This window comes from Lithobates pipiens, unplaced genomic scaffold (genome assembly GCF_037356315.1).
Source record: "Lithobates pipiens isolate NorthernLeopardFrog02 unplaced genomic scaffold, aLitPip1_a1.2 Scaffold_19, whole genome shotgun sequence".
NCBI classification, from domain to species: Eukaryota; Metazoa; Chordata; class Amphibia; order Anura; family Ranidae; genus Lithobates; species Lithobates pipiens.
Window position 1 is genome coordinate 504,990,969 of NW_027507764.1, and position 14,192 is coordinate 505,005,160.

At 40.7% G+C, this 14,192-nt stretch overlaps 1 protein-coding gene across 1 annotated transcript in view; it reads right to left on the reverse strand.

The window, feature by feature from the left end:
• STK3 (serine/threonine kinase 3) overlaps positions 1-14,192 on the reverse strand; it is a 384,968-nt gene that overhangs the window by 294,506 nt on the left and 76,270 nt on the right. The window contains exons 5-6 of the mRNA XM_077493089.1: positions 9,021-9,185; positions 8,757-8,924 (exon numbers count right to left, since the gene is read on the reverse strand). Coding sequence (XP_077349215.1) covers positions 8,757-8,924; positions 9,021-9,185 — 333 coding nt within the window. The remainder of the gene's footprint in view (positions 1-8,756; positions 8,925-9,020; positions 9,186-14,192) is intronic.

Below are 14,192 nucleotides of genomic sequence, written 5' to 3' on the forward strand. Positions count from 1 at the left end.
AACTCCATATACACAATCCTATACCCATAGCTGATCCAGCAGAAGGCAAATGTTAGCTCAGCTTCTAAATAACTTACCTTATTTCTAAAACAGACCAGGAACTCCTAGACCCAGGTTGCTCTAATATGAAACCACTTATTCCACTAGAGTGATTGGTCCAGCCCCTTGAAACCAACAGCACTTTTACTGGTCTATCAGCTTGATAGGTAGCCTTACTGACCAACAGTGAGCTGCATCCAGTTGAACATTAGAGCACCCAAGGTTTACAAGGTCCCTTGGAATAGAAGGGAATCAAAGAATATTTAGCAGGTACATCTGGGTGCTTGCACTAAAATTGACATTGCATTATATAAGTGCATGTACAGTAGCGCAATAAGGGTTCTACATCTGCCTACAGAGTGAAGGGAGAGGGGTTTCTAGGAGGGTGTAATTCCTTAAATAAATCGAATGTGAACCTCAACTCAAAAAGTGAAGATTAGTTATCTCATACGCAACATCTAGAAATGTTAAATACCCCTAGGCCATACCTTGTAAAAAAAATGTTGTCTTAATTTCCTTCTGAAAAATAGCATTGCACACCTGTACATGACTGTGCCTAAATTGTAATAGCTGTAAGTTTACAGTGTGAGATCTAAGGTACTGCTTCCTGTGACTATTTGACTCATGTGATTTGGATTGCTATTCACTCTTTTCTTTGCTACAGAGGAAGCTGTACCTCAGAATATGGAGCACCCTGCTTTTTTCGATTCATTAATTCTGTGGATCTGTGCCTTTTACACCTCAACTGCTGCTTCTTAAATGTTACCTTAACAGTCATCAGACCACCATTTATCAGGGGATATCTCCGATATGAGGAAGAAAAGCCATGCCTCTACCAAGGAATCCGCTTCCACATAGAGTGATAATGCAGAACAAAGCAAGTCAAGTAAATATTAGAAGAAGAAAAAAAATAATAACAGCTGCAAGGAGCCCACTGGCAGGAACTTGTCCTTTGCCCTATGCTTGACCTTTTTGAGCACAGCTTCAACGGTTAAAGTCCATTTTAAGAACTAGATTTTAAAGGGGCTCACTACTGTAAAAGCTTAAGGTGTGGGAGATGGACTCCTGCAGCTTCACTAGACATTTACAGCAATAACTTTGATGGCTTTGTATAGGAATCGCATATCTTTGGTTGGTGAATAAATGAGTCTGATAAAAACAAATTTTATACGTCACAATCTATAAACTACAAAGCATATATACGCCATACACAAACTGTACTTTGGTCTGATCAATAGGATTCACATTACTAGGAAACAAAAATAAATAAATCTTATCACTGCACGAGTCTGCTGTGGTCACGTCAACAGCAAATAGAAAACATTAGGATAAATGTAAAATTAATGACCACTAGCAAATTTTCCAGTCAAGGTCACCAGATTGTTTTATCATAAATATCCTTCCATATACTCATATAAGGAAGACAAATATGAATAATCGTCTTTCCAAAGAGCAAATAAAGGAATTTCTGTCTCAGAAGGCAGATCACAAGACCTAATTCTCCGTTTTGCAAACTAATGGATGAAGAAACTTCATGTGCATACAAAGAATAATATTTCAGCTTTCCTCTGGTGTGTTTAAGAGCGATAAAAAAAGAGAGAACTCCATTATTGTGACCTGCTCTTTGCTCTCACACTGGCCAGAATATTTATGGCATACTTCCTAATATCTATCTGATGAGAAAAAAAGGACACCTAGCATTTTCAATTCTTTTCTGGAAAATACATTCCTTGCCACCAATCAACTTTTGATCTTCAAAACTAAACAAGACTGACAATCAATAATATATGCATAAAACACAAGTTTATACCTACCATCACAATAACAAATAGGTATCTGTACGTTTGTTTAACATGGAAGGAAATAGTCCTATCAGGATACATCAAGATTCAGAAATTGAGCATTTTGCTTTCCATTTAGAAAAGGGTGTATGAATATAGACTTTAGACTGTAAAGTAATTTTTACTTTTACATCATCCTATTTTGTAAGGTTATCTCCCCTACATCTATATTTGATGCAACAGGGTCCTAAACGATGTTATATGCAAATCTAACACTCTTTCTTATGTCTTATACTGCGGGAGAGGTCCTCCTGTAGGGGGCCTGGGCACACGGGGGATTAGTGCAGCAGGACAATTACAGAATGATGCACTGCGTCTGTGCCTCCTCCCTTCAGCAGCTGAAAGATGGTTTCTTCCCCTTTCCCTCCAGATGGCTTTCAGCTGCTGGAGGGAGAGACCGTGCATCATTCTGTAATTGTCCACCCATCCCGTTGCACCGATTTCTGTCTGTGTGCTGCTCACATCTGATTCCCCAGTACTGCTCATTACTGTGTCCATTCATAACCGAGCAAAGTACATTGTAAAACAAATAAATAAAAAATTATAATTTTTGAAATGTCAAGTAAGCTGTATGGGGGCCCTGTTTTTTCTAACAGCAGACCTGCTGTTGCATTACTGAACACATATTGGGGTGATTTGCCCTCACCCACTTTTTTTTTTTCTGCCAGTTACTCTTTGGTTATTGTAAGTAATGTATCAATGTATTTTTATATCTTTGAAATTGTTTATTAAACGATTGAAAGAAGCAGTAGAAAAATATAAAACAAACAAAAATTTCCCCAACTGCTTGGTTGAACCTCAACATGCCTCACCTTTACAAAATGTTGGACCTGTACGCATGGATCAAATACAATGTTAAACTCATATCACAGATAGTATCACAAAAATAGGATTTTTCTTTATCGTACATCATGGCACACAGAACCTAAGTAATTACTTAATGGGACGTTCCTTAGTAATGCTACTTGAGGGAACCAGCAGGGTACCCCCAGACTTGAGGACTTGTACTGCTGACTACAGCACACTGTGCCCAAAGGCAATATCCTCATACCTCCTTACATCCACCTGATAACATTTTTGTGAATGTACGCACTGAAGACCAAGTTTCGGCCTTACAGATCTGAGCTATGGAGGCCTGGTGACGCACTGCCCAAGAAGCACTAACCACCCTGGTAGTGTGGCCTCAATTTGAAAAGGGGAAATCTTACCCCTTAAATTATGCATTTGAATTATCACTTGCCAAATCCACTTAGCAACAGTAGGACCCTCTGGCAGAATAAATAAGACATCAGTCTTAAGAATCCAAGCAGTTGTCTTTAAATAGATCCTCACTGCTCTCACCACATCAAGACAATGTAGTGACTTTTCTTCCCTGGAATGGTTTTTGCAAAAGTGGTTTCAGGTTTTCACCTGAACAAAGAAATTGTCCTGCCATTGTTTTTCCAAAAGCCTGGACGAGTGCACAACGCCACTCTGTCCTAATGAATAATCTAATATGGCTCTTTACAAGAAAGAGTAGTCAATTCCAAAACCCTCCTTGCTGAGGATATAACAACCAAAAATACCAGCTTCCTTGTCAGAAGGACTAAGATAATATGTTTTATCGGCTCAAATGGCTGTTTTTGTAACACTGACAAAACTAAGTTCAAGTCCCAAGGGCTTAAAGGTGATTAAACTGGTGGATTAATCTGCATCTTTGGGCACTGCCCAAAGATTCCACAATATTGGACAGAGGTGCTAGATTTGATAAGTCTGGTCGCCTCGGTCACATTGGGGCTGATAGAAACCATAATACCAACTGTTGCAAAAAGGACATTGATTAGGTTGCTATTCTATGCCCAGAAAAACATCACAATGCACTGGGAAAAACCCTCCGCCCCATCTCTAGTTCAATGGAAATGTTTAGTTAATGACAGCCTTCCATTATATAAGGATAGGAACATGAACAGAGGATGCCCCATGAAATATGATAAGATATGGAGTACATTGTTGGCTGAACCAACAACGGCCTAATGGATAAGAGGAGGGACAGCATGATGTGTGCATCTACCTGTATGTACATATTTATCCCTAAGTGTATAGGCTGGCGGGCAATGTGACCAGTTGAGAGCATCCTCTTCAGGTGATTGAGAGGCGAACCTAGTAACTCTTGTCGTTTGTTTTGTTTCATTCAACATACACCTAGAGTCTTGTTGGAGGGAATTTACCTCCACTACATTCTACAAAGATATCTTAGCACAACCCCACTGAGCAGCGCAAACTAAGCCTCTACTTGTCACCACGCAAGCCACCGTACCCTCACCCTCGCTCTCCCCTCCTTGACCCTCCTCTTCTTCTCTTTCCCCCCCTTTACACTCTCTTGCCTTTTTCTGTTATTTAATTCCATTTCTCAGTTTCTGTGATAGACAACATGATACCCGGTCCTTGAATCAGGGCTGTGTACTTTGCTCATTCTCTCTAGAATGTTTTTCGGTTTTTTGTTTTTTTTCTCTTCACTGGCACTTCCGTTATTGCTTTACTGTGTTTGCCCCAAGATGCTCTGATGCTAATTGCTAATCCTGTCCCCTGGTATATGGGACTGGGTGCTGTATGTGGATTTTACAGTATATGTTTGTTGTTTATCTTTAATAAACATTTATTAAACAAAAAAAAACATACACCTAGAGAAATGCAATGTTATACCACACAGTGGTCTTGTGGATGTACTGTTCAGCACTTACTTTGGTGTATGTGTTTATGTCTAAAATTTGCAATAAAAAAGATAAAAAATAAAAATAAAAAAAACAAACACGATTGAAAGAGAAAAAGGGTGTTCAGGTACATGCACTGTCCAAGTCTGAGGCCCAAAAACATTACCCATCAACTAGCGCAGGACGCAGTTATCAGAAAATCAGATATAAAAAAAAAAAAGTCAGAAATTTCTATTCTAGCTCCTCAGTTTTACTGAGACTTTGACGTGGCACCCTAGCTCATCACTTTTACAGTAATTGTGACATCATGAGCGCAGTCCTCTATCCGTAGATTATCCGATTATCAGTATTAAAGTACTCTAATCTCTTGAATTTTATCATTACCTCCTAAAACTCATTCAAGAAAAATTACCCCTTACCTTTTTGGTAACCAATGCAACTAAATGAAATTAAGAGCTTTGAGTGATTCCAGATGTGCAGTGGATGATTACATTAAGCTTGAAAATATTACACTGAAAATCAAGCTCAGGCAATCAAATAATTAATCTGTAATCAATACAGGCCGCTCAGTGAGCAGATTTTCCGTTTCATACAATCGACCATCTGCTGATTATGAAGAGTGTTCCCCCCCCCCCAAATGGCCTATTCTTGTTTGGTTTTGTTTTATTTTTATCCTTGGGTTATGATTTCCTGCTTGGACTGTTCTCCGCACAAGACCATAGCCTTCTGAACTCTGAACATTACAATGGGGGAAAAAAAACTGATGAAAAAAATAAAATGGTTCTTATATGGATCTCCGATAGCTCTACCAGCTGGCTTTTACCTTAGTCAGGGAGAAAACATTGGAAGCACCTTAAGGTGAGAGGTTTTATATACTGTATGTGAAGCACTGTGTAATACAAAAGCACTATATAAACAATAAAGTTAACAAATAAAAGGAAATTTTAAATAAATAAATAATAAAACGGTTGCATTTAAACGCCTGAAAACTGCCTCAGTGTGAAAGGGGTCTAAATCTCCCCCTAAGGAACAAACTAAAGTCAAGGTTGCTTGAGCAGTTTCAGCAATAGTTTTTATTGAAAAAATAAATAAACTTAAAAAGGATAAGTATACTTTAAAAAACTAAATAAATGCCCATTTTTTTGCAGGAAAAAATAATGGGCATTTACTATTTTTTTTTTTTTCTTAGGAGCCTGAAAAGCATTGCACCAATAAGCAAATAGCAGATGCTATGCAGGTCTCCTGCAGACTGTCAGCGTGAAACGTCTGCCTGTACTTCATAGTTCCACACTGACAGGAAGACTCAACTACTACTGTAGGTTACTTGTAATTCTTTCATTCACAGAACTCTGTAAATGAATGACGTGGTCGTTTGGGGGCGGAGCCCCACACAGCCGCGCTCTTTTCAAAAAGCGACAGGCTAGTAGGGAACTTCTCCTCACTGCTGTCAGAGAGAGAGGGGGGAGCGAGGAGCAATTGCAGCAGTGGGAACATGTTGCGTGTTCAACCCTTAAAAATTTTTCCCAAAGGGTGAACATTGTATTTAAGACTAAAATATGACCATTGTCAGCACCCCTGGCAGTGTTAGAGTTTGTCCCAACACCTGTAACTGACAATTCTCCTAGACAGCTTAAAGTGTAAGTTCACCTTTACAGAAAATCTGTAAAAGGTGAACTTACACTGGTCCCCTTCCCCCATCGCACCCGGTCCTGCTGTACCTGCAGCCAGCGATATCCCGCACTGACATCGGATCAGCGCTTTATCGGTCCGGGGAATTGAAATCCCTGCGGCTTTCTCTCCTCTTCTCCAACGTTGACAGGACGGGCTGCACGGGTTCTGATTGATCCGCGCCGACCATTCAGAATGTCTCCTATCTGTACCTTTACAAGGTATATTTTTTAGGAGAGAAAGCCACAGCGGATATCCTCACAACCCAACTGGTAAAAGCGGCTTTATGATGTGTCATGCGGGATATCACCGGCTTCAGGTACAGCGGGGCCGAGTGCGATGGGGAGGGGGTCCAGTGTAAATTTCTTCTGTAAAGGTGAACCTACCCTTTAAGCTGCATGGAAATGTGCAGTCAAATATAAAAGCAAGAGAGGTAACGTAACTGAATAGATACTTCTCAAAAAATACATGAAGCCATCAAAATAAACAGTTTTCACAAGAGTGGCTATTAAAAACTTGACACTATTTTTCATTCTACCTCCATACTTTCTGGTGTACCTGTACAGTGAAAGGTGAAGAAAAAAATAAATACATAAATCAGAAATCTAGTATTCTGTGATCCCCATTTCTTAACAGATCCTAGTGGATTCAGAAGCAGAAAAAAATGTGTGACACAACTAAAGACTATGGGTTCACTACAAGTACAAAATCAATTAATATTCCAAAAAATAAAAATGTAAAAGCCTTTTGTAAAAATGTAGCTTTACCACTTAAATACTGGGCACTTTAAACCCCTTCCTGCCCAGGCCAATTTTTAGCTTTCAGCGCTGTCGTATTGTGAATGACAATTGTGCAGCCATGCAACACTGTACCCATATGAAATTTTTATCACACAAAAAGAGCTTTCTTTTGGTGGTATTTGATCAACACTGGGGTTTTTAATTTTAGCTAAACAAATCTAAAAAGGCGAAAATGTTGAGAAAAAAAAGCTCCTCTCTGTTTCTGTTATAAAATTTTGTAAATAAGGAAAGTTTTCTCCTTCACTGATGAGCACTATTGTGCAGCAGTGATGGGCACTGATAGGTAGCACTGATATACAGCACCGATTGGCATCCCTGGTGGGTACGGATTGGTGCTCTAGGTAGGCACTTGTGGGTACTGCTAATAACCAATGAGCAGACCCCCCTACTTATCGGCTCTCCTCTACTCCTGCTCTGGCAAGCGTGAATAGTGGAAAAGGTGATAACTGGCACTTCCTGGTTACAATCTGATCAGCTGTGATTGGAAACACCTCTCCCTGACAGTCAGCATTTACACCAATCAGCCATAAAATGACCGCCCATCTAATATGGATAATATGGGAGTAGGTCCCCCATATGCAACCAAAAAAGTCGCGACCCATCAAGGCAGAGACTCCACTAGATCTCTTAAGGTATGCTGTGGTATCTGGCACCAAGTTGTCAATAGCAGATTCTTTAAGTCCTGTAAGTTGCAAAGTGGGGCCTTCATAGATCTGACTTATATTTCCAGCACATTCCACAGATGTTCAATTATATTGAGATCTGGAGAATTTGGGAGCCAAGTCAACACCTCAATAACACCTTCTTGCATTTCTCTGTGGTCAAGTTCTGATGCTCATGTGCCCATTGTAGAAACTGTGGACATGGGTCAGCACGAACACCCTGACTGGTCTGTGGCTACACAGTCCCATACACAACAAACTGCTGATGCACTTTGTTTTCTGATACATATCAGAACCAGTATTAACTGTTTCTCCAATTTGAGCTTAAATAGCTCTACTATTGGATCAGACTACATGACTTGGCCCCTATTTGCATCAACGAGCCTTGGCTCATATTAGAGTAAAAAAAAAAAAAAAACACCACACAACACTTACATATACCCAGGGAAGTGACAGGCCTCAGGTGATGCACAGAGATGAAAAAAATTATTTTACTTAAGTTGTACCTGTTTATTTGCAGTCTTGACTTCTCTAATTCCACTGAAAGCTCATCATCATTTATAACACTTGTCTGAGCTGTCAGAAATAAAGGGGGCCGAGAGCAGAAATTGCACTCTGCAGAGCTCAGTAATGAACGCTCTGGGAGCTGATTGGAGGGAAGAGACACATATCCTTTACACAGCACACATGAACAGAGCTGAGGCTGTCAATCTCAGGCTGTGTGCTGGAGCTGCATCCCAGTCACCTTTTTTTTCTCTTGGTGTCAGGAAAACTCATCTGAAGTGATTCATGTTGATAGCAGAAGAAAGCAGCAATAGACAGAAATAGCATTTGGTGCTTTAAAATTTAGACAATTACAGACTATATAGAAGGGTATGCTGTTAATACTTCATGTCTGAGGTTTACAAATACTTTCAGGCAAATGCATTCAGATGATCATTTAAGAAAAGAGAAATTTACAACATGTGACTAAAATCAGGGCTCAATGAATTGAACAAATTCTGACATATGATTTTCACAGAAAGTAAAATCAAGAGACATTGAAACTGGCCTTACCCTCATTGGATGTATGTCTGCATATGGAGGCTTCCCTTCAGCCATTTCTATAGATGTAATTCCCAGTGACCAGATATCTGCCACACAGTTATACCCAATCTCTTGAATCACTTCAGGAGCCATCCAAAACGGAGTTCCTATTACTGTATTGCGTTTTGCCATTGTGTCCTGAAAAAAATAAATAAAAATAATGAGACCACTACAGAGTAAAGAGCAATGCTAATCGACACGGCGGCCAAACAGCAATGCAAGATCAGCACTTACCGTTAGCTGGCCAGCCACTCCGAAATCTGCCAGCTTGGCGTGACCTTCTGTGTTCAGCAGGATATTCCCTGCCTTGATATCTCGGTGGATCTTCCTCATGAAATGTAAGTATTCAAGGCCTTTCAGTGTTGATTTAAGTATTGTAGCAATTTCATCTTCCGTTAACTGGAGAAACAAGACAGAAAGATGAAAGACAATGCATCTAACCTGCACTCTACCTCTGCTTCAAACCCTGCATTCCACTATTAACAAACCACAGAAATTAAAGTGAATCTACATACGCCATCCGTTACATTAAAGTGATAGTAACCTGTAAGTAAAAGGAATAGCTCCTAAACGTGCTCCATTTAGGAGATATTCTAGTGAGCAGCAGCCGATGCATGTGCATGCGCTCTGAAGGAATGACACCCCCGTGCCGTTTCTTCATAGCTGTGTGCCACGGGAGTGAGGCCATCCCGGCTCGGCCATTCAAGCTGCCGCAGTCCATGACCCCGGGAGGAAGACCGGGTGAAAATGGAAGCAACTGCAACAATGACAGTGCGCCGCTGGAGGGCTTTGTTTTAAAGCAAGTCTTTCATAATGTGATAGTATGTGGTGCATACTAGCAAATTATTTTTTTTTTTAGTATTGTTAAGAGTTTACCATCGCTTTAAGGCATTCCACATATGCTGACAGCAGAACTGGACACATGATAAAAAAAAGTTTTATCAATTTTGATGTACTGCCTTTGTGTGTTGGAGCACACTGAATACACATTTTACAGCGTATGTGTGAATAGGCCCTTGGTACTCAATAAGGAGGGCTGAGTGGGCTTAAAGTGGTTTCAAATGCAGAAGGTTTTTTACTTTAACGTATTCTCTGCATGGAGGGGGGGGGATAAAAAAAAATAAAAAAACACTGTGTCCAGCGCCCCCCCCCCCCCCAGACTCCTTTAATCCAGCGCTGTGAGCCCCATCTCAATCTAGCGCTGTGCTCCTTTCTTTCCTCACTGAACATGGAGGTAGCAGTGGGAGCCATTTGCTCCTGCTGCTGTCAATTAGAGACAGTGAGCAGAGAACGAGGGGCAGAGCCAAGCAGCGCTTTGTGCGTCAATGGACAGCTCAGGATCGAGAGCGCACACACACACACACACACACACACACACACACACACACACACAAACACACGACTCCATAGCTTGCTATTGGGACACTTTGCGGGAGTAAGGAGCCAGAAGCACTGGTGAGGGACCCCGCAAGAGGAGGACCGGGGCTGCTCTGTGCAAAACCTTCGAACAGAGCTGGTAAGCGTAATAGGTTTGTTATTTAAAAAAATATAGGTTTACAATTACCTTTAAAGTGGTTATAAAGTTTTTTTTTTTTTTTACCCTAATGCATTCTATACATTAAAAAGGCAAAAAAAAAAAAAAACTGTGCTGCAGACAGATTATTTTTTCCCCCCATAGACCACCATTTTGCACAAAATATAGGTACATATAGTACATGTACATATAGTTGTACATAAAGTTCAATCTCCAATCAATTTCTTTCGGAAATCCTTTGCCATAGGTGTACTTTGTTCCATCCTCCCAAAAGTGGAAGCTCCGCTTATCTGACTCCTCCCCCCTTCGAGTGCCACATTTGAGGGGGGGCGGATACTTGTTTTTGACAGGTACCCGCTCCCACTTCAGGGTCATCTCATCGTGGCCTCCACCGCCCCGCCCCCCCTCCTTCCCCTGCCTCCGGGCCATACACAAAGAGCAGCATGCCACGTGCATGCGCAGTAGAGAACTGGCTGCAAAGCCGCAAGACTTCATTGCCGGTTTCCCTCATGAGCAATGGCAGAGGCAGCACGCGAGAGCAGATGGAAAAATCGTCTGGGATCCCTGGACTGCCAAGTGTCCGAAAATTAAAATTCAGCAACTACAGTATTTGTAGCTGCGGACTTATTTTTTTCTGAAGGAGGCTGGACCTCCTCTTTAAGCACTTCATATATGGTCTATTGCACTGCTAGCCAGTAACTTTGGGCCCTCCCATGTGGACAGTTTAAACAACCTAGGACAGGTCTTGGATGTGGTTTTGAAATTCTCCGGTTCAAAATTCTTTCTCCCAATTAGAGGTAATTATGCATCGTAGGTTCGGATGGTTACAGCAACAAAGTCTTTTGAAGTTTTTTGAGATTATGTATAAGTTACAATACCTTGAATTATATGTTCCTAATTTTAGATAATACAGTCCCCCTGAAGACGACGATGACTTGTTTGGTCGAAACGCGATGGAGCATCTTTTTGGGCAGGATCAATTTTGAAAAGTTCTGTTGATATATATGTAATACCTGTCCGTATTAATGTTATCATGGTTGTTGGGCCACAATGGGAGTATATGTAACCAGAGCTCATATTTTAAATCCTTGTTGATTTTAATATTTGAATAATAAAAATATTTATTTTGTTACATTCCTTTTATTTTTTTGCTGCAAAGAAACCCCAGGGGAATTTTCTTGTGTTATTGATATTTGGGACACGCAGCACCTTTTTATCTCTATGCGTGTCCCCATTCTTCAAGCAGAGCTCCACCCTAAAGTGGAACTTTTGCTCATCGGAACCCCCCCCCCCCTCGGTGCCACCATTGGCACAGAAGGGGGGTGAAGATACCTGTGTAATACAGGTATTTGCACCCACTTCCGGGCATAGATAGCCGCAGAATCTGCGGGCATTTACTCCACTTCCTGTCCCTTCCCGCTGTCTGCTGGGAAGCACATGGGTCCCAGAGACATCAGGGATCATCCGTATTGCGCAGTACGACTCACGCATGCGCAGTAGGGAACCGGGAAGTGAAGCCGAAAGGCTTCACTTCCTGATCCCCATAGCGAAGATGGCAGTGGCAGCACCCGAGCGACAGATTGACTTCGAGAGCCGACATTACGGGTGTGCTGGAGAGGCGAGTGTCCATATTTTAAAAGTCAGCAGCTGCAGTATTTGTAGCTGCTGACTTTTAAATAAAAAATAAAAAAAGCCGGAACTCCTGCTTCAAGTTAGCGGTTACTACCACTTTAGTGCCCTTTTCTCCATAATAAAATAATGTATGTTTAGTACCAAGCAGTGTTAATTTTGGCAGCAAATTTCGATTTAGTTTTAGTCTTAGGACTAAAATGGCATTTTAGTTTTAGTCCCATTGTAATCTCTGCAATTGTTTTAGTTATATTTAGTCGACTAAATCTCCAGTACATTTAAGTCAACTAAAAACTAATGGTTGTAATTCAATTGTAATGCATTAGTTAACAATTCTCTACAATTTGCAAACTCATTATATACAGCTGGAGTGAAAAATTGAATATGTTATTAATTACATTGAGGTATGAACATGCACTACAGACCAGTGTTAATGTTGACGTCAAATTTAAATTTAGTTTTAGTCTTAGTCTTTTGAATAAAATGCCATTTTAGTTTTAGTCGTATTTTAGTCGACTAAATGTTTTAGTCAACGAAATTAACACTGGTACCAAGGTGCAATTATTAAGTAGCTGTGGTCCTTAGTAGACATAATGTGGAACTCCGTTAGATTAATTCTAATCTTTTCAGCTCACGGTTTCATGTGTATTTGTCAAGTCTGATTTATAGGATCGCAAATCACCAATTCTACTCTAGAGGGTGCAGCAAGCAACTGGGAATAAACAAGCTTGACTTTGCTCTGAAAACACAGAAAGGTTAATGCATCTCTTCCTATTTCACAGTTCCCACTTCAAAGTCCCATTCAGGGTTGGCCAGCCCTTTAAGAATGCAATCTCCTGCTCTGTGGTGACTGCAGATGTTTTCTCCCCGAGCAGCTGGAAAATGTACAATCTTCCTTATCTACTGTGATCAGCAAACAGGGACGTTTCTGAGGTTTAACATGATTGCAAATCCGGCCATAATAAAATAAAGACTGCTTCACCTACAGATTAAAGGAGACAGAAGCACACAGGCAAACAAAATTAAACAGTTGAGATCGGTGTGGCTGGTAGCGCTGCAGGCTGTATGGTCAGAAAGGGGCATTGTGCGCTTTTGGAACATGTTCGGGAAGTAGAGGTGGTTGGTTCAATGCACAGAAGATTGAAGGGGACGGAGAAACCAAAAGAAAAATGTATTTAGCCTGAATCCATTAACATTCCTTTCTCAGATTGCATTTACTTTCTCTTGTTTATGCTCACCACACATAATTCGTAATTTTCCAGTAGTTTCTATTTTTGAGCAATTTAGATGTAAAACAATCATGGATCTTATTAGAGAAGTTTCCATGGTAAACTTTCTCAGAGCTCTCTTGTTTCTCCAGATAATGGCTACAAATAAGATAGGAGCAGCAATTGGACCACACTTATATTTAAAGAGCACATTGCACAACCAGTCAATGACCTACCATAACCCAAAGTGTCTATTCTTATGTTCTTCGACTACAGAGAACCACCTACAATTTTCCCTCAGTGAGTTACATTTTATTTGTTTTAATTATTTATCATCTGGAATTTTTTTTCGAAAATCCAGTTCTTTATAGAGAAAATAACTAGCCTAATATCCCTACCACAACTATGTACACACAGGGGGGGGGGGGGTTACTAAAACCAGAGCATTGGCGATTGCTTACTATGCAGAGCTACATTAGATCTTGCACTCTCCAGCTTTAGCAAATAACCCCCAAATAACCCTCAGGGTATGGGCGGTTTAGATGGAAACTAGTCAAGAGAGCTCCGTAAAGTCCCAAGGACAATTTTCTGAAGGTAGTTACTTTAAAGCCTTATACACACACGATCGGACTTTGTACAAACTTTCCCGTGGACTTTTGTACAAAGGGCATTGGCCGTAAGTTTGTATTGCATACACACGATCAGACTTTTTAGACAGCAAACGCAGTGACGTTTCAAAGTACTGACGACACTTCAAAAGAGGACTTCAATTACAGCGCCACCTTTGGTCAACTTCTGTATTGTTGTCTGATCCTTTGCATTGGTTCTGAGCATGCGTGTTTGTAAAGTCCGATGGTTTTCTGTACACACGATCGGACTTTGCTCCATCTGACTTATGTTGTCAAAAAGTTTGTCCGTTCGCACAGCCAACAAAAGTGCGATGAAAAAGTTTGTCCGATGGAGTGTACATACGGCTGGATGTTGCTCCAAAACAGCTCATTTGCATGTTTGTTGTCAAAAAGTCCTATCGTGTGT